The 20,184-nt window shown below is 28.6% G+C and overlaps 2 protein-coding genes across 2 annotated transcripts; one reads left to right on the top strand and one right to left on the bottom strand.

Moving 5' to 3' along the window:
* Nucleotides 1-336: 336 nt before the first annotated feature.
* S1P (membrane-bound transcription factor site-1 protease) lies at nucleotides 337-6,983 on the bottom strand. Its single transcript, XM_015514071.2, has 16 exons — nucleotides 6,588-6,983; nucleotides 6,041-6,192; nucleotides 5,750-5,905; nucleotides 5,534-5,654; nucleotides 5,245-5,465; nucleotides 4,998-5,182; nucleotides 4,803-4,919; nucleotides 4,604-4,741; nucleotides 4,365-4,541; nucleotides 2,040-2,541; nucleotides 1,744-1,962; nucleotides 1,454-1,682; nucleotides 1,244-1,375; nucleotides 1,041-1,185; nucleotides 855-965; nucleotides 337-786 (listed from the first exon to the last, which is right to left on the bottom strand). The coding sequence occupies exons 1-16, from the start codon at nucleotides 6,682-6,684 to the stop codon at nucleotides 444-446; spliced, it is 3,045 nt and encodes a 1,014-aa protein (XP_015369557.1). The 5' UTR covers nucleotides 6,685-6,983; the 3' UTR covers nucleotides 337-443.
* A 10,372-nt stretch (nucleotides 6,984-17,355) lies between these two features.
* Nup44A (nuclear pore complex protein Nup44A) lies at nucleotides 17,356-19,106 on the top strand. Its single transcript, XM_015522557.2, has 6 exons — nucleotides 17,356-17,645; nucleotides 17,713-17,869; nucleotides 17,965-18,223; nucleotides 18,285-18,524; nucleotides 18,599-18,744; nucleotides 18,854-19,106. The coding sequence occupies exons 1-6, from the start codon at nucleotides 17,535-17,537 to the stop codon at nucleotides 19,009-19,011; spliced, it is 1,071 nt and encodes a 356-aa protein (XP_015378043.1). The 5' UTR covers nucleotides 17,356-17,534; the 3' UTR covers nucleotides 19,012-19,106.
* The last annotated feature ends 1,078 nt before the right edge of the window (nucleotides 19,107-20,184 follow it).

Below are 20,184 nucleotides of genomic sequence, written 5' to 3'. Positions count from 1 at the left end.
CAATTAGATGGCCAATTTAGATATTAAGGGCATTTTTAGAGGGAAGTTAATTATATGATGTATATATTATATTTTTAATTATTATATACATAATCTAATACAAAGAGAGTAAAGGCAAAAACAAAATAAAAACCTTATTTATTTACCATCAAAAATAAAACTTTTGTTTGTGAGCTAGATAATTTGTCAATAGGATGCAATTTTTGTAGTGATTCCGCCTATTTTATTTGAGTATAATATATACTCAAAAATTCAATGATATTATTAATTTTCAGTCACACATACTAACAATAATAAGTTTAATTTAGGTTTCATAAAAAAATAAAGAATTAAATATATAAAATAACAAAAATACATTATTTTAATTTTATAAATATAAACATATTTGTTCGATGATATTTGATACCAAAACATTGTACTGTAGGGTAAAACCAAAGCTAAGATCACAAATTATATCCTCTAGCTGATTGAATTCTACTGTTGTGGTTGAGCATATACATAAAACTCTTTTTGATTCCTCCAACAGTTTTTTTTTTACCAAGGGCTATAAGACCCTGTTTAGCTTTTGTTCTCCAACAATAATATCGCCATAAAATAAAAATAGCTACAACAGATAATACAACGGCAAATGTTGTCAAAGGTAAAAAAAATCCCGTGAAGAATCCTTCAATTGCTAATGTCTCATTTGAAACTTTTGAACTGGCTTCTAGAGATTGCAACCATATATACTCATTTTCATCTTTGTAAGAGGGGTCAGTTTTCAACTTTTGTGGCTTGTAATTATCACTAAATTAATTAATAAATTCAATAACAACATTTAATTGATTGTTACATAAATAATTGTTGATAATAACCTGTTTGCTGAAATATTAAGAACGACTGTTTTAGCCAAATCATTTGTAACACATGATGGGATAGGTAGTTGTACAATACCAGAATCTCTTTTCTGAATCACTTTAGAATATCTGCAATGAGTTAATATTTTAAAAATATATAGTCCAAGGATATTTATTAAAATATAAATGATAGTAAAAGCTAACTTGTGTAATTCATTGTGTTCAAGACGTTCAGTTAAATTATGTGTAGTATGGTTGTTACTGATTTTTACATTGTCTTCAAGAAAAACATGTGGTAGTTTACCAGTAGATATATATTCCATGATAGCGTCCAACATCCAATAACAGTCTATTAAAATAATGAGAGTAAAAATATTGGATTTTTAAAAAATGCATTAAATTATTACCAATTTCAATATGATTATTGTCTAAACAATTAGAATCACCATAAAGAACAATATATCCTGAGGATTTAAATAAGCCTAAAATTGGTACATCAACCTCTCGTCCACTTTTATCACCTCCTAAAATTTCTTCACCTATATTATATAATTTGATTAATAATGGTATAGTATGAAGATAATTTAATTATTTATCATATTAATTATTTTAATTACCTTGATTTTTTAAAGTTTTAGCAACAACAATTCCTTCATTTGGAAAAGATGTTATATGAGTACCTGAAGAATAATGTACTTTTCTATCTCCCATTTCATATTCTCCATAATAAACATTAGATCCTAGAGATATGCCATAGGGCGCCAACAGGTCATTTAAAGCTGGTATATTTGAGCCACCAGTTACTGGCATCCACCATTGCTTGGTATTTTCATCAAAAAATTTTATCTTAAAATTAAAATTAAAAATATAACTAAGTACAATATTTATTAATAGAATAATAATGTACTTTTTTCATCACCGAAACATTATACCAGTCTGCAAAAATAATAACTGATAAATTGTAATTTGCAATGTCAGTCTCAATTTTTACTATTTCTTCAGAGAAAAATTCTTCTTCAGGATCTATGACTAATAACGCTCCATAGTTACTAGCATTAAAGCATGTATATGGTTCACCTAGTACTTCAACATAATAACCAGAACTACGTAAATGTTGGTATAACCCCTAAATAAATTAATAAATAATAAATAAAATAATAATAATAAATGTTTACAATATTTTGCATTGTATAAAGTAGTAACCTTAAAATTTGTATGTATGTGATCTGCGTTCCAGTCTAATGGGTCATTTTTTACATTCAAATTATCTCTTGGAAAATATCCTGGTGGGTATCTTAAGTTATGATACTGATCCCACAGGATTCTTCTTATTCTTGGTGGAGGAGGTATAATAGCAGCACGCAATGGCAAATTAACTGTGTAATTTGTATTTGCTGATTCGATTGTGAGTTCAATGTGGCCAGCAACAGTTCCACTCCAATCTTTAGGTATAGTTTGTGACACAGATAGTGCAATAGCCATCCAACCTGACCAAGGCCATAGAGTCTGAGAATAACGTATATTCACATCTAAGTATTGTCCATTGTCGTGGGAATATGGATACCAAACAGGAACATCAACCACTTTTCCAAATACTGCCAAACCATTGAGTACAGTGACATTGACAATTATCGGTATACCAGTATAATATAATGGTTGAGTGCAGTAGGGCCACATGTATTGACATTCTGTCAAATCTATGTAACTATATATAATATATATGAATTATAAAATATTTATAAATTAACATAAGGTTGGACTCCCAATTCATTATCAAAAATAATAATTTAGTTAATATTTTTGTACATTGGGCTGTTATTATTTTAGAATTATCTATAAATTTGATTCTCTTAGATAAACTAATTTAGAGTCAAACAAATATTAAAAATTGTTGGTATTATTGAAATATGTTTTATTACTATCAACTATTATTGTATAAATAATTTTAAGTAGTATAATAAATTATATTCATGAAAACGTACTTAGATGTATTTAGATAATCAGTTTGATTATGATTATGTAACTTGTTTGCATATTTAAATGTATAATTTATTTCAAAAAAATGTTAACCTACTTTCCCCGAGTTGTACTAAGCACCCTACACCCACCTATGTATTTGGCTATTAGGTTATCATATTATCCTTTAATTTATCTGATTTATAATTTATATATTTATTTAATTTGCCTTTTTACTAATCATAATCTTAATTAAAAATTAGTAATTTTAAGAACTAAATTAAATCAACCGGTAGCATTTCTAGAAAGAGAATGTTAAAATGTGTATTTTGCAGTATCTTTTAAGAGGATTCTTAGTAAACTATACTTTCTGAATAATCCAATTTTTATGTTATGTTTAATATTAGTGAATTAGAAGAATATGATTTAGTGAATATAATTTTATTTTTTTCAATATTAAAGTGAACAATGAGCATTTAATTTTTTTTAACCACCTGAAGACTTTTTAATATTAATGATCAATCATCTTTAACAATACATTTCAGAATACTTGAAAATAAATAAGCAATCTTTAAAATATCATAACTCATTTTAAATTGAAAGAATAAAAAATCTAGATAATATTCTTGATTTTAAATTTGGAAAAAAAATCAATTCACTAACATTAAATATGGCGATTAAATTAATTAATCACTACTTTCAATTTTCTATGTTATGCATTAGTAGGACAAAGATAGATGTCGTCCTCTTAAATTAAGTTATAATATAATCTTTTATTTTCCAAGAAAACCTATTGATCCTAAATGTTATCAAATTGTTATATATATTAAGACTATTAACTATTATGAAATAAGTAATCTAATGGGATTTATAAATTATATTTAGCATAATATTTCTTCCCACATTGAGCTTATCTAATTGATAATTCATTATTTGAATATAATAGTTAATAATTACTTTCCATTAGTATTTTAATACACTTAACTTACTACAGGCCTGCCCAACTTTAAGGACATATAAAAACTTCAATTTTTTGATTATTTCAATGACTTAAAAGTCACAGAATATATTTTGTTGTACCATAAAAATTAAACTTACTAAGTTAGAATAAATAAAAATTGAAGTCTTTATTTCAGATCAAGTTTCTTTATTGAAAATTAAATTGGGTAACATAATCTTTAATAGTAAATTATGTACCTGATTGTTTTAAATAATTGTTATTTAATAAATGTCAAAATAAAATTTAAGGGATTTAGATACTTATAATATAAATTGGACGGGAATTAAATATTGGGTACTTATTTTTTGAGCACAACACATTTAACATTTATCAGAATGTGTCATTTAGCAGTTTAGCATCAAAATTCAAGACTTAACTAATTGTCTTGCAAAAAATAATATCTTAATTCTTGATAAACTTTTTATACTTTATCATAATTTTTCTCATATTATTGTTATTTTGAGAAATTAATATTTTGTTGCTTCCTATAATTCTATCTTACTTAAGTATATATATTATTATTTTTTATTTTTTAAATAGAAATCGTAATTATTAAAAATCTATTCATCTACCTAGGGCTGAAACTGACTTGTGGTATGTAGCTAGACAATACTTTATAAGCATGCAAAAGGTCTAGTTTTCCATGTCCTTGTTCAAACATATTGACGCCTGGTAATCTTTGAGAACTGGTTAAAAGTGCTTGCTTCATACTTGCAGGATTGACTACTTTACCTTGAGCCAAAATACCACTAAACATGCCATAGTAATATACAATTATTTTATGATATTTTTTTATTTGTTTTAATTCTACCTAGCTAATAGTGTTACAGCCCCAGCTACCACAGGTGATGCGACACTAGTGCCAGAAAGAGTCCGACACCCTCCACTCACACTTGAACCATGTACATCCGTGCCATAACTAACTATATCAGGTTTCAAACGGCCATACCTAAAAGAAATATGATGGTTGGAGAGAGTATACTATGAACATACGCATTATTAAACCATACCCCTGTGGTAATTCCCAAGTAGTCATTCCTCGCGATGAAAATTTTGCTATATGATCATCAAAACTTATCCCACCTACTCCAATAACGTCCATTTGATCAGCAGGATTATTCAAAGTACTTAAAAATTATGGTATTGATGTTTAATAAAATCCTTTAACACATTCATACATATTTATATAACACATAAAGCCTCACCCATACAAAGGTCCATCATTACCAATGGCCGATATCATAATAACTCCATTAGCAGTTAATTCCCAAACTTTGTCAACAAAAGGTTGATCCATAAAATCAGGACCGCCAATACTCAAGTTAAGAACATGAACTTTTTTCATAATAGCATAATTAAATGCATCTAAAAACCATGATGTATACGAAACCTGCATAACATTTTTTTAGTATTTTTAGTATCTTCAACCCTAACAATATCTTAAATTCTCACTTGATTATTAGTGAATACTCTAAAAATATGTAAATCTGCATCAGGCGCGAACCCAAAACATTCACGGTTTGATGCTATAAGTCCTGCTACAAATGTCCCATGACCGAGACCATCATCCAAGTCTCCATCCCCTGTCCAATCAGTTCTCTCAGATATTCTTTTGAAATGTGGATGGGAGATACTCAAACCAGTATCAAAAATCGCTACTTTTACACCCTTGCCTAAATTAATATTGAGTACATAATATAAACGACGAAATTATAAAAACATTGTACTTGTGATTCTCTACCTGTAATACCTAACCGCCATAAAACATCAGCTTTGAGAACTTTGGTTATTTGAGAAGGAACAGCACGAAGTATGTGTCGAGTTTTATATCGTTTGTTTAGCTTTTGCCATAATTTTATATCCTAAAAAAATGATTACATAAATGACAATAGTGAACCCAAACAAATGTTAACAAATTAAATTACACAATTAACATTGAGTATACTTAAGTAATTACTTGGCCAAGGCTTCTTCTATGTAAGAGCACTTTATTTTCAGTTCCATTTAAGTGTTCATTTAAAAATCTTTGTACTAATCGTTGTGGGGTTACTTTTTTAATTACTGGATGACCAGTCAGTGCATCTAAGGCTTTTAAGGAATAATATTCATCAACCTAAAAACATTGTAGATACTTACAAATTGGGAGTATAGTATTCAATTTCATAATAATAATGCACTTTAAAATATAAATATATATATATGTATATAAATATTACTATGTAGAGATAATTATTTTGCTTTTATTTACAAATAAAACATCAAAATCACTTGGATATCGGGTGGCAGCGTTTTTTCTTTCTAAAATTTTCCAATTGTTAACGCCTGAAGACTTCAAAGCAGCCGATATGTAATTGTACCTTGTTTCGTTCAAGTAATATCCATTGAAAGTCACAATATATTCTAGCAAAAATATTACATTATTATTAAAGTATTACACAGTTCATATATAATAATAATAAGACTTTAGACAAATACTACTGCAGCGTAAGATAATATTAATGCTATCCACATCACAACATATTTCACAAGTATTTTAAAACCACATAGGTATTATACAATCAACCATCTACACGATAGTAAATGTGAGTAAACAACAGTCGGCGTATTCTGTGATCGTAAAATATGTCCGATTCTCGGTCGGTTTCAAATATAACAACCAAGAATATCAAACATATCTCACGAATCGACAGATATAATATAAATAATATGTGCACGGATCATTTATTTCCGTCAACACCCGTGGACGGATGACATAATGTGTTTGCGGGTGTTTAAAGTTACAGAAAACACGTTACCTTGATCGACGACGTGCGAGTCAAACGTTGACTGACACACGGCGAACCGTAAGCCGGCCACGAGGAGAATCAATCGAACGGCGCGTAAAGATGACATAATGCATTTCGGGAGCGTCGGCGTCTCGGCGGTGGGCGAAGGAGGACTGTGCCCAACAATTATTGTTTGACTCTAATTATTGGTATATAATCATTGGGCATTATCGCCGTGTCATATTGTCAACGAATTATTTTATCTTCGATTAATCGGAAACGGAGAAGACAAGAACAGAGAAAAATGAAAAGAGGGTGTTGTACGTGCAAGACCCCGGTGTGACAGTGTGGACGACTCGCCGAGGACGACAACGGCGTCGACCACAGGACTGAACGTCAAGAGGGTTTGTGGAAGACTGAGCGAGGCGTAATGGAATTAAAAGCGGGTGCGCGCCGCGTACGAAGTGTAACGATGACCGAATACACACAACAACGAACGCGTACAATCGCACGGAGCGCTGCAACGATCAATAACACTCGCGTTAGTCGAATACACATTACACGGTGCGCCGTGCCTGTGCGGTATCGCCCGCCCACCGTACACACGGCGGTGTAAGTGGTCGTGGATTGGTTGGAGGCGGGTGGCGGTGGTCCTGGGCGGCCGGGCCGTAGTGGTGGCGACGGTCGGCCGATGATGATGATGCTGCTTCTGTGGCGGTCGGTGGTGTCGCCGTGTCGGTGGTGGCGACGCAACGGCGGCATCGTCGGCGTCGGGTGAAAAGGGTTCGGCGGCCGGTTGGCGTCGGCCACCCCGGCGTCAGCAGAGGGAGACGGTTTTGGGGCGCCGAAAAGATAAGGGCCGACGGCGGATGCTGCGTATTGTCGGGATTTCAGACTTTCAGTCGTCACGTTGGCGCCAGACTGGCCGGGTCCAGTGCGGATCAATCGCCGGTAACCAGTGTTGCCACTACCACCATTTCATCGTCATTCCTAATACTTCGTATATTTGTGTATTATAATAATTAACAAAGCTGTGGCATACAATATATTACCATATTATAATAATAATAATAATATGTCATGCAGTTATGTTTTTTATTGAATCATGCATTCATGCTTGAAATAAATTTTTTTGAAAGGGGATAAGAATTTTTTGCCGTTTAGGAATCCCGTTAAAACAAAAATGTATATTCTCGCATTTAGCAGCATACTATGGTAATATAACTTAAAAAACTGAAATATGTCAACTCAAATTTTTTTATATGATATTATATTTATATGAATCAGTTTTAATAAATAAATATATTTTTTTCTCTCTACATAAGTCTTTTTAGTATTTTACAAGCTTACCATATCATTATTCATTACTTCATTAGACGTTCCTTTGGAAAATGTAGTATCTATTGAATTATTATATTATTTAACGATTATTATTATTAAATAACTATATAATATAATCGTACTAATTAACCACTAACACACATTTATACTATATTATATACCTGAGAGGCTGAGAATCATAATATTATGTTTAAGTACATGGTACATCACAATGCGAGTACCTGACGATTTATTATTGTGCACATATAAAAATACAAAACAGATTATATTGAATTTTCAATGTTGAGGAATCATATCCAAACAATAGTTTACTCAGAGTAAATTACTCTACATTAACTTGCCTAATATTTTAAATATGTAATTTAGATTATACAAAGGGATTTCAGTCATTATTTCTATTTTTTTTTAAATTCAATGTCTTTAAAAAAGAGTCACCCGATTTAACGATTGCACTGCGAACGCATCAGTTGTTTCTTTAGCCCGTATAATTGTAAAATAGGAATACAATATTATTCATAATGTTTTACGTTTTTTTAAAATATATGAAATACCTATTATTGTCTTCGAATTTTGACCACGAATCATTAAAAATGATAAAACTTTAGCGTACCTATAGATGCTAGGTAGATGCATAAACAACTTATTATAACTATGCATCATGTAGGTACTTTATAAACATGTTAATATATAGAGTGTTGAATCCAGGTATACTTCAGGGGGGGGCGTCCGCCCCCCCTGACAAATACAACTTTCTGACTTTCAACAAAATGTACTTATTTATTAAATGCACAATACTAATTTAAATATAAATACCTAATTAATAAGTTTCTAATTTATTTTGTAATTTTTTCAATATTTATAATTTCTGAATTGCAATAAATAATAATAATAGGAAATACGATTTATAATGTGTGACAACCTTAGATTCATTTAAAAATAAAAAAATAAAAAATTTGTTTTGTAGTTTTATATAAATTTGAAATGACTAAATTATAAATTATGATAAGAATAACTACCTATTAATAGATATAAATATATAATTCATAATACTAAAATGACGTATCACCATTCACCAATGAAAAAAAAGTGAGCCCCCCCCCCCAGAAAAATTGTCTGGATTCAGCACTGAATATATAAGAAGGTATAAGTTATCGTGTAAGTGTAAATATAATTAGATTAATCAATTCCTTATATAACTGTACCATTACATGTCCTGTATAGGAAGTCAGGAAAATAAATTTTAAAATAAGAAAAATGTAATTAAATATCAAACATATTACAACGTGACAGCGACCGCTACGGAATCGGAAACCTATTCTATTTTTTTTTATTTTTCGAAGCAAATATTAACATGAAAAAATATTTGATTAATTACTCTTTATAATGAATGAAATTATGAACATGTCATACTTGGAGATAAATGCACCAAAATATAAAAATAAATTGACTTGAGTGTAATAGGTTAAAAAAATTGGTAATTTCATAAGTTTTTTTTTTTTGTATACTTAAATTGTCTATTGCAAATTGAGCTAATTTTGTATCATCAGACGACAACTCTAACCTCATTTTTTTAATTAATGTCCAAATAGAAGGATGATTGTGCCTCGGCCGGTGGTATAATTTTTCATAAAAAATCGGTTCCTTCTAGCTCTAATGCTTTATCATCTGGTAAAAATGCTAGACTATTTAGTTTTCTACAAAATACACTAAAATCATTATTAGGTCGATACATATTTTCAAGTCCAAGACTGAATTTTTCTATGGGGTAAGGTGATAAAAGCACCCTTTAACACAGATATGATTTCCAATTGTATTTTTAATGCTTCAATCACGGCCTTTTCAAAATCCACATGTACTATGAGAGGATCAAGATAAATTTCCCTCTCATTACATTTTTCCAATAAAATTTTAATTAATTGTTCTTAAGTTTACTGGATTTTTCTTTTTAATAAGCAAAATACAGGTGTAATAAATATTGATTTTACTTTAATCCGTATCACATAATATAGTTGTTGGAATTCAGTCGGCGATAAGGCAAAGTTGCCATCCATAAACCATTCTTCAGATTCTGATAACAATTTTAAGCCGTCATCTGTGATGTAAATTGTTATACGTTCATCCGAGTTTGAACCATTATTGTAAAGTAAAATTCTTTTAAAATTAGGCTCACCGCAGTCGTGCACCAATTACCTATTAATAATAAAATTAATAAAAAATTAATCTTTATTTATAAATTATTAATAATTTTTAATTTATGTAATTACCTTCAATTATAGTGGAATTATTATTAGGACAGTTTTTTTATCGTTGTCTTCTTAGCATATACGTTTTACTGTGTCTTCAGTGGGCATTCTATAACTTTAGTTGATGTTTCTATTTTAAGTACATTTTCCGTAAATATTTCTATAGGATTTATCATACTAGAAGAAGTGACTTGATCCTTCATATTATTCTGTATACATTTAGTAACATTTATTTCTTCTGTATCGGGTAGATGATTATGAGGATTTTTTTCTACAGGATTATTATGTTGCAATTCGGTATATAGGTACATTGTACCCGTACACTTAAGAGAACTCGCTTTCATACAACGCCATGTTATTTTATTTTTCCCCAAATGCTTGATGACGTACTACGTACCTACACATGACCATTTGAAACAAATTTTATTACCTCCTTTGTTAGTTTTGACAATTTTCATCATACAAATTTCAAAAAAATTCCGTGAATAAACTAATAAATAAACTATCACAAATTCAACACCTTAGACTACTTTATTTCACGTCACTTATACACCGTAGGTACACAAACTTAGCAAATAGTGCTAAATAGCACATATAGAAGATAAAATTTTACACATTTCCTTATAATATATTTCTGTCAACCTATATAATATTGGATTATATAGACACAATTACACAGTATATTGTTCGATTGTCATCCAAACATTTACGTTACGGGCGATAAGATTAATCCAATTATTAGTGAAAAATGATCAGACGATATATATAGCTTATTTAGTATAGTCTACTAATAATTTTAGGGGGATTTAAAATGTGTAATATTTTTGCATTAAAAAGTAAAAAGACACATATTTTGGTATTTTCTTTACGTAGCTTAATTTTTGAAATATTTCGTTTATTTTTATAGTTATAACTTTTTGAAATTATATTATAATTGTATTCAATTTTAAGATAAATAATAATATATTGTAGTATATAGTATAATACATTGTAGTACCTAAATTGTTTTAGCACAAAAATAAATCCACGTCTTTTTTCTCCGTGGTTTTTTTATCCCCTAACTTTTTATTCGTGAATTTTTTATCCGTGGCTTTTTTGTCGGTGGCTTTTTTATCCGATTGCTGTATTCATAGGCGTGCGCAGACTTTTTTAGTAGGGTGGGCCTAACCAATTATAATTAGGATACTTAAAGAGATACTTTAAGATATTTTATTAATTCAGTTTTTCAATTTTTCAATTTTTCAATGTATATATGCAATTAATATTTAATTATTATTATTGAAAATTGTAATTTGTATTTTATTATTAAAGTTTCTGGATAAAAATTTATCAGGTCGCAATATGTATAACAATTATATACATACGGCTCGCAAAGTAGGCCATGGCACACCTGGCTCACCCCGTACGTAATACGCATCAAGCCAATGTATGATGTAATACATATTCAAGCGTTTTTGCCCCTACTTCTTTTTATCAACCATTTTAGAAAAAAAAATGTAAGCAAACTAGGAAATTCGAAATTAAGCTTCAGTATAATCATTAACCAAGGACATTTTCAAAATATTTTGTAGTTTAAAATTTATAACATTATGAATTTGAATAACTATGATGGCCGATGGGCTATATATATAATATGAAATATGAATATTTAATGATACAATTTTTTTTTGTTCCCAGTGTTCTAAAATCTAAATATTATGTTTCAGTATCCACCTTGTACCTATACTATTATTTCTCGGAATTCCTTGTTTATATTTAGTGACTTAAATTTTATTTAACATGTTTTCACAATAAATCAATTAAAGATTTATTTATTCTTTTAATAATTAACACACATAATTTTAAAAAGTATTAACTTTTTACATTTTTTTTATATAATTTATTTGATTGCCAAAAAAAATTTTTTTTTTTCCTTTATTTATACATACACAATCTGTTCCTAAAAGGTACAATTAGAGTATTTGCTATAAGTTAAATAAGTAACATGAGAATTTGATAAAAGAAGCCACCCAATGATGACACTTTTAGCCAAAAAAAATTAAATATTATATTATATATATTCTTTAGTATTTTTTATTGTTAAAAAAATTTCAAATCATTAAATAATTATACTTTTGACTGCGAATATTTAGAGTATAATTTATTAGAGAAACGGTAAACGAAGGGGCACATCTGCAGACTGGACCTCACAAAATGTTGATCTACTAGCTATTACACGTGTACAAACGCTGCTAATGCGATTATAAAATTATGTAAAAAATAATTTTCAATTGTCCGGCAAAATTGCTACCTATTATTATTTTTTTTTTGTAACTATAAAATTAATTAGTTTTCTCTTCAGTTAAGCGTAACAATATGAAACATGACGAAATAATATCATAACTATATTAGATATATTTTTATTTATGTATTATAATTTATAACTTATAACTATTTAAAATTTATAAAAATGTTTTTACCGGCTGTCATCGACACTAATAAATCTAACAATAACAAATCATCCGTGGAATGTTGTAGACATGTTCCGAATAAGTTAAAAATGTCAAATAAAAGAAGACGTTGTTTCACTATTGTTAAAAAAGTGAAAATAATTTAAAGTTTAAAAAGAGGTGTTTCTAATAAAGATCTTTGCCAAGAGCTAGGAATCAGTCTATCTACAACGCTTATATCAACCATATTATGATAGAAATCAAAAGACCAAATAAAAAGCGTTTTTCAAAAAGACGTGACATCTAACAAAAGTTTAAAATGTATAGCCAACATCAAGACGTCGATCAGGCTTTCTTGGAATGGTTCAAAATAAACGATCTAATAATATTCCAATAAGTGGTCCGATACTTCAAGAAAAAGCGACCGAATTCGGGAAGCGTTTAAAAAAAATTGATTTTCAATGTTCTTCTTCTTGGATTACCTGTCTTCGTAAAAGACAATGCAATATCGTTTTTGGAAAAATAAGTGGAGAATCATCAAGCCTAATTTGCTTAAAAATTATGCAGATTGTGACATTTCTAACGCTGATGAAACTGGATTGTTTTATTGTCTAACACCGTCTCAAACATAACGTTTTAAAGGGGAAACATGCAGTGGTGGTAAATTATCTAAAGAGCTACTCACGATTCTTGAAGCCTCTAATATGATTGATTCTTACTATATTTTATAATATGTACTTTTATTAAAATTTATACCTAACCTTGAATGTTAAAATTGGTAATCTTAAATAAAATTAAATAGTAAAAAATGCGTTTAATAAATCTATTTTTCAAAAAAATCATGTTACCTACTGCTGTATTTTCGCCGTAGAGTAAAAAACTGTTTTACCGCCGCGGTTTTTACATTACCGTCTAAACGTTATGTACTTCGCGGTGGACGTAGTAAGATCTTGTAGTATGGCTCAGTGGATTTAAAAACTGCTGATTAGACCCTAACGTAAAAACTGTAGCGATAAAACCGTTCTTACTCAATGATCACAATGTGGTCAAGCCCTTATACTTAAGCACAATATCGAAATGAAAGGAAACGATATTTTGACTTCATAGGCGCAAACGCCGCAAACAGACAAATATTTTTTGGGGTGTACAAATTATAAATAATTTCCAGAACCTCAGATTCTTAACACTACCTATATGTATAGTGTATATATTATAATCTATATTTTAAAAATAATTTCAAATATCTATTTATGCACTTTATTTTAATATGAATGAAACAGTAACAGATAAATAAAATAAAATTGTGTTGTAACATTATACGTCATATACACTTCCATAGCACTCTGCAACTCTGCTAGATTTGATGTCAAACCATAAAAATAAGCAAATATTTTAAGTTCTGAGCCCTAGTTATAATTATTATAACTTTTAACTGGTAATATAATATAGATCATAGATTTATATTGTATAGTGTATCAGAGGCGTTCTCAGGATTTTTCAATGGAGGGGGATGAAAGAAATTGTTACATGATAAGCCGTAAGGGTTACCGAAAATAGACAAAATATATATCACTAATATGTAAGAAAATAAAGAGCCTTGGAGGGGATCTATCCCCCATATCCCCCCCGTGATAACGCCCATGTAGTGTATATAGAAACCCATTACAATACTACGATATTCCATGATAAACACCTTAACAGTATAATATTATAATATACCTGTATAGTGTATACTGTATAGTACCTACAACATTTTTGCCGCCTTTTGGTATTTATTGATAACTTTTATTTCAAAGTAATCACAATAGAATAATAGATAATATTTTGGGGTCACGCATTTCAACTTGGGTGTGCATAAGTCCTCTGTATTCTCCTCTAGGTTATGCCAATGACGTTGACCTATTAATATTATAATCGAGCAGTTAGACTGGTTGCTGGTAGTTTTTTAAAAGAAAAATTGCAGCAGTAATGAAATTACATTATGGAAAAAAAATTAAGAAATAAGATATAGAAAATATTACTATATATTATTATAGCTAAATAGCTTTTTTAAGTGCGAATGTATTATCACTTTCTAATAATCGATTTTGATAGAAGTTTGTGAAGTTTTTCATGGTACAAAATATACTGTATACAATTGCCACTATACATATAATATTTTGATTCAAGTAACATTCAGTATTCACTACAGATATATTATATATGTAAGGATATACGCAGTTTTTGAAGTATTTACAAGATAAATAATTAAAAAAAGACTATGTTAATATACCTAAGAACAGTGAGAACTGTGTTAAATGCAATTTTTGTAATACACTAATTTGAAAAAAATTAAAACCTAATATTATAAAATTAAAATATCACAATATTTTAATTAGGATAAAAAATAAAATAAAAAGTGGGCTAGGTACCAGCTAGGAAGTAATACCTTCATTTTAAGCTATAGCTGAGGAATTTTCCACCCTGGCTTTTAGTACTATATATTGAGTATATTATAATAAATTTGATGGTGGTAAACTCTTCCAGGTTAACCTATACTTGAAGGAAATATTCAAATTCTCTCGAATAATTTTAAAACTATAAGTACTTCAAAACATTATATAGACTAGGTATATGGTACATTTGTACTACATAGATTACAAAATAAACACATAAAGGTTTCCAATAAATGTTGACGTATCAGAAGCAAAATTTGAACAAGTAGTTTCTTAGCTAATTAATTCGTGTACTAATTACTATTATTCTTAGTATACTAGTATGTTTATATACTTAATATGTTTATTTATAAACATATTAATAACTGATAAACAACTCATTCGAGTTTTGAGTTTTATAGGTTTAACAAAATATCGTAAACAAAATTATCTACTAAATAATTTACAGTAATATGACGTATATGAAGGGTTCTTTTTAGGTTAACATAATTTTATTTCACCACAGGACATTCTTTAAGTACCTATAGGTAATATAAATAAAAACTAGTAGGTCGTGGATATCGCTCTACTATACAATAGCTGTTACAATTGCTAACGGAGACGGTTTATCTGTCTAGGATATTTTATAGATTATTAAAATTTTTCAAATCTTAGATTTAAAAAGACAATTTTTTATGAATTTCTAGCTTAAAATAATTTTCGAATTTTCGTAATTTTTACGTATGTTGTCAAAATTCAAACTTTGAATGATTGTAAAAAAAATTTTTGACTATGTATTTCTTTTATTTTTCAACTGCTATTGTAAAAATATGTTAGGAGTCTTGTATTAAATTTTAAAATCTTAGATTTAAATAGAACATTTTTTAAGAATTTCTAGTTTAAAATAATTTGCGAATTTTCGTATTAATTTTTATTTTACCGTTCATAAAATCGCGTGACCCCTCATTCTTAATATTTTTACTAATATTATAACTTTAAACTTAAACCAGTTAAACCGTTTACAATAATATTATTGGATAATATTACTATCTATGGATTAAGATACATTTATATATATACATATATTACCGTGTAATCGCCCAAATCGCAGTAGGTATATGATAGTACACGTCAATATGTAAAATAATATTATATATTATGTACTAAAAAAAAAAAAAATTACATCGAAAAACACTATATTTGTGTAAGTTATTATTTATTAATTATTATCTTAGAAAATAAAATTATTTTCCTGTGAACTGTATATGTTCAGAAGTCGAGACTTGAGGAATTTACCAATTTACCAAATTTTACGAAAATTTACCGAAAAAAATTTCTTTGAGTTAAATTCTAAGATGATTTTTGTTATATTGTTGTTTATTATTATTATTTTATTTAAATCTCATTGGTGCCTCGAAGGGGTAATGGATAGGCATCATACAAATGATATTAGATAGGTAATATTATATGTTTAAAACTATTGCCTACTATAAAATAAAAGAGAATTGATAATAATAATTTAAATAATTTAAGAAAGATTCATTAAATTATATTTTTTCAACTTGGCAAGTGAGTCGACCTAAAAATCAAAATTTGATATACTAATACAATGGTTTAAACGTAGATACTCCGAATAGTCCGAACCATATAAACAAATAGCAATTATGTTAATGGAGCAATAACCAACTAAAAGCGACAATTATATTTCTTATGTTAAAAGCTGGTATTCTAAAATTTATGTGTTTTTAAGAATTTCAATAAACGTATAAATAAAAGCTACACTATTAAAGTTAATATCGTGTAGGTAGTATACCTATAATTATATTAATAACGTTTAATTATTAACATAAAAGTACACAGTACTACAACAGTATCAATATTCAATACAGAATTCTTGTGTGTTATATGATAGGTAATAATACCTAGTAATATAAATGCTTATATTTTCCATTATCTTATGTTTAGTAATTACCACCAACGTGATTATAATTTTTTAGTAATGATTAGATAATCTAATTATTCGATATTTGGTTCTTCAATTTTTATTTAATTCACATCACCTTATTATATTAAAAATAATAAATACAAATAATAAATTAAATATTTTTGTTAGTAGTGATGCAGAAACAAAAGACAAGAATAGTTCCGTAAGCTTCCTGGACCATTTCGTTAAGCCCACGTACAGTTCCAAAAATCAATACAAGTTCAAAAAGCCGTAATAAACTTACCCTTTTGTATATTCAACGACATCCTGGCGCCAGCCGTGAAACTATCGATCGAGTGCCAAAGAGATTACAAATACTTCTATTTAGTGAACATAACCTAAATATTTTTATCATAACTTTACACACAATAAAAATTATCGATGATTTTTAAGCGTTTGAAATTTTAAACATTATCAATATTTTATTTTTATTTTTTATTAATCATAAATCAAATAGGTACCTACTAAAAATTATATTCGATCAGTGGCGATCACACTTTCACACTTTCATACCGCCAATAAAACGGAATACTTTCAGCTTATTTAATACATTATAAATGTGAAATATGGTTGAGGCACACAGTATTAATGCGGAACACAAAGACCTAATTCATGATGTCGCATTTGACTACTATGGAGAAAGAATGGCGACATGTTCTACAGATCAGTTTGTTAAAGTAAATGTTATTTCATTGACTGCTCATATTTGATTATCTATTATATTTTAAATATTGGTAAATATAGGTTTGGGATCAAGACGAACAAGGTAATTGGAATTTGACAGCTAGTTGGAAGGCTCATAGTGGATCTGTTTGGAAAGTGACTTGGGCACATCCAGAGTTTGGTCAAGTAATAGCAACATGTTCTTTTGACCGTACTGCAGCCATTTGGGAAGAAATAAGTGAGTATCTTAACAATTATGATTTTTAAATTTTATCTTTATTTAATTTAATGCCAATTTAAATTACTGAATAATATTTACTTGATTTTTTGTAGTGGGAGAAAGTAATGAAAATGGAACATTATTACGGCATTGGGTGCGAAGAGCAAACTTGGTTGATTCCCGTACTTCTGTAACTGATGTAAAATTCGGTCCAAAATCTTTTGGATTGATTTTAGCAACTTGCTCAGCTGATGGAGTTATGCGAATTTATGAAGCTCCAGATGCAATGAACCTTGCTCAATGGCCATTGCAACATGAAGTATCATTAAAAGTGCCTAGTAGTTGTCTCACATGGAATCCTTTAATATCTAAGTAATGACGTTACATTATTATAATGTAAATTATTATTAATATTAATCATTTTGTATTATAGTTTTAGAATGCCAAATGCAATGATAGCAGTTGGTAGCGATGATAATTCCAATACAACAAACAGTAAAGTATTTATATGTGAATACAATGAAGTATCTCGTCGATGGGCTAAAACTGAATCTGTAGCTAGCGTAGCTCATCCAGTACATGATATGATATTTGCACCTAATATGGGAAGATCATTTTATTTGTTAGCAATTGCTACAAATAATGTTCGCATATTAAAACTCAAACCAATTGTGTATGTACTAACGTTATTATTTCATTGTTGAAAAATACATTTAATTTCCTATTAACATAGTTCTAATTTAACAGTGATGCTACAAGTGGTTTTCCTTATACTATTGAAACTGCAGCTCAATTCAATGATCATTTTTGTACAGTTTGGCGTGTTGCATGGAATATAACTGGCACTGTTTTAGCTTCATCTGGCGATGATGGATGTGTGAGACTTTGGAAGTGTAAGTTATAAGAAGTTAACTATGTTTTGGTTTTAACTTAAACACATGTATTTGATTTGCAATAATTAATTTTTAAACAGTTTTATTAAATATCTATTTTATTTTTTAGCAACTGTAGATACCTGGAAATGTGTTGGAGTGTTAAAACGTGATGGAAAATTGCCACAGCCACAATCAAAACAGACTCAATCAACTGCTCAAAACAATTTAACTAGGTTCTTCAAACTTGGTCAAATAACTCATCCTAGTGAAGTACATTGGCATTAATGACATATTATTGTTTAATTTTTTTTATTTATTCATTTAATGTAAGATGATTCTATTGTTTTTCAAGTAAAACTATTACAATATTATTGTTTTAACTTTGTATATATCAATAGTTGTAGTTAACTAAGTTAACTTAATGTTTTATTTAATCTGTTGTTAGTCGTGCTTTTTTTACATTTTTAATAAAATATTTACAGTTTATATTTCAATCATTGATAAGGAAGTAATTTTCAGTACATAACAGTTATGATTTTTTTTTAACAAATAAAATTAGAGTTTATTAAAAATGTATGAAACAACTTTTTTTATAATTTTATATTTGAAAATTATAATGCTGCCTAAAATACAGCGGTGCGACTAACTTCTGGTTTAAAAAAGCATTCTTAACCCTTGTAATTTCCTGGTAAATTTTTTAAGCGTTCAACCATTATCTATTTGTCCTTAATTTTTTGTTTTCCCAGCACTTATAATGCTACTAGAAATTTTTAACTTTAACATCTGGAATGCACAGACTAGAGATTCCCTTTCCAACCAAAAAATATACTGAAGAGGAAAATCAAAGCAAAGTTAGCAAAGTCTATTCTATATTTATTTCGTCATTTTGGATTTTTGAACATAATTCTTTCAATCTTCTTTCTGTAATTTGGGTCATCTTTAGTTTTATTTCTTTTGTTGAATGGCTTCCTTACATCATTTAATACCAACTTTGCTAGATCTGTAAGTACTTAGTTTATAATTTTTTTTAATCAACTTCCATATTGTAGAATGTTTTTGACCGAATAAATGTGTAAAGTAATTATTTCATCTTCCACCCTTTAGTAGAATTGTTTGTCCTGTGGCTACCTTTAAGGGTTGTATGCTTGTATTATGAATATTTTAAGTAGTAGGTGAAAACATAGGTTGTAGCACTTTTAACCTTCGAAGATACACGGTAACATTAACAACTGGCGGATATCTTATCAGGCCTATCACCCTCCCGCTTTGGATGGTATTGTTTAGGTACATTATTTTTATATCATAAAATTGGGCTGAAAGCTGATATTTTATTTTTTTTGGTACTACTAATAACACATAAAGCATAAATGTTGTGAATAAATAATAAAAAAAATAATAAATCTGCTGGCAATAAATTACAGATAAAATAAAAAAGGAAATTTTAATTTTTGAAAATTC

This window comes from Diuraphis noxia, unplaced genomic scaffold, assembly GCF_037042655.1.
Source record: "Diuraphis noxia isolate RWA-SAM2 unplaced genomic scaffold, SU_Dnox_SAM2 contig0002, whole genome shotgun sequence".
Taxonomy (NCBI): domain Eukaryota; kingdom Metazoa; phylum Arthropoda; class Insecta; order Hemiptera; family Aphididae; genus Diuraphis; species Diuraphis noxia.
This window is presented reverse-complemented; position numbering and strand designations above follow the sequence as displayed.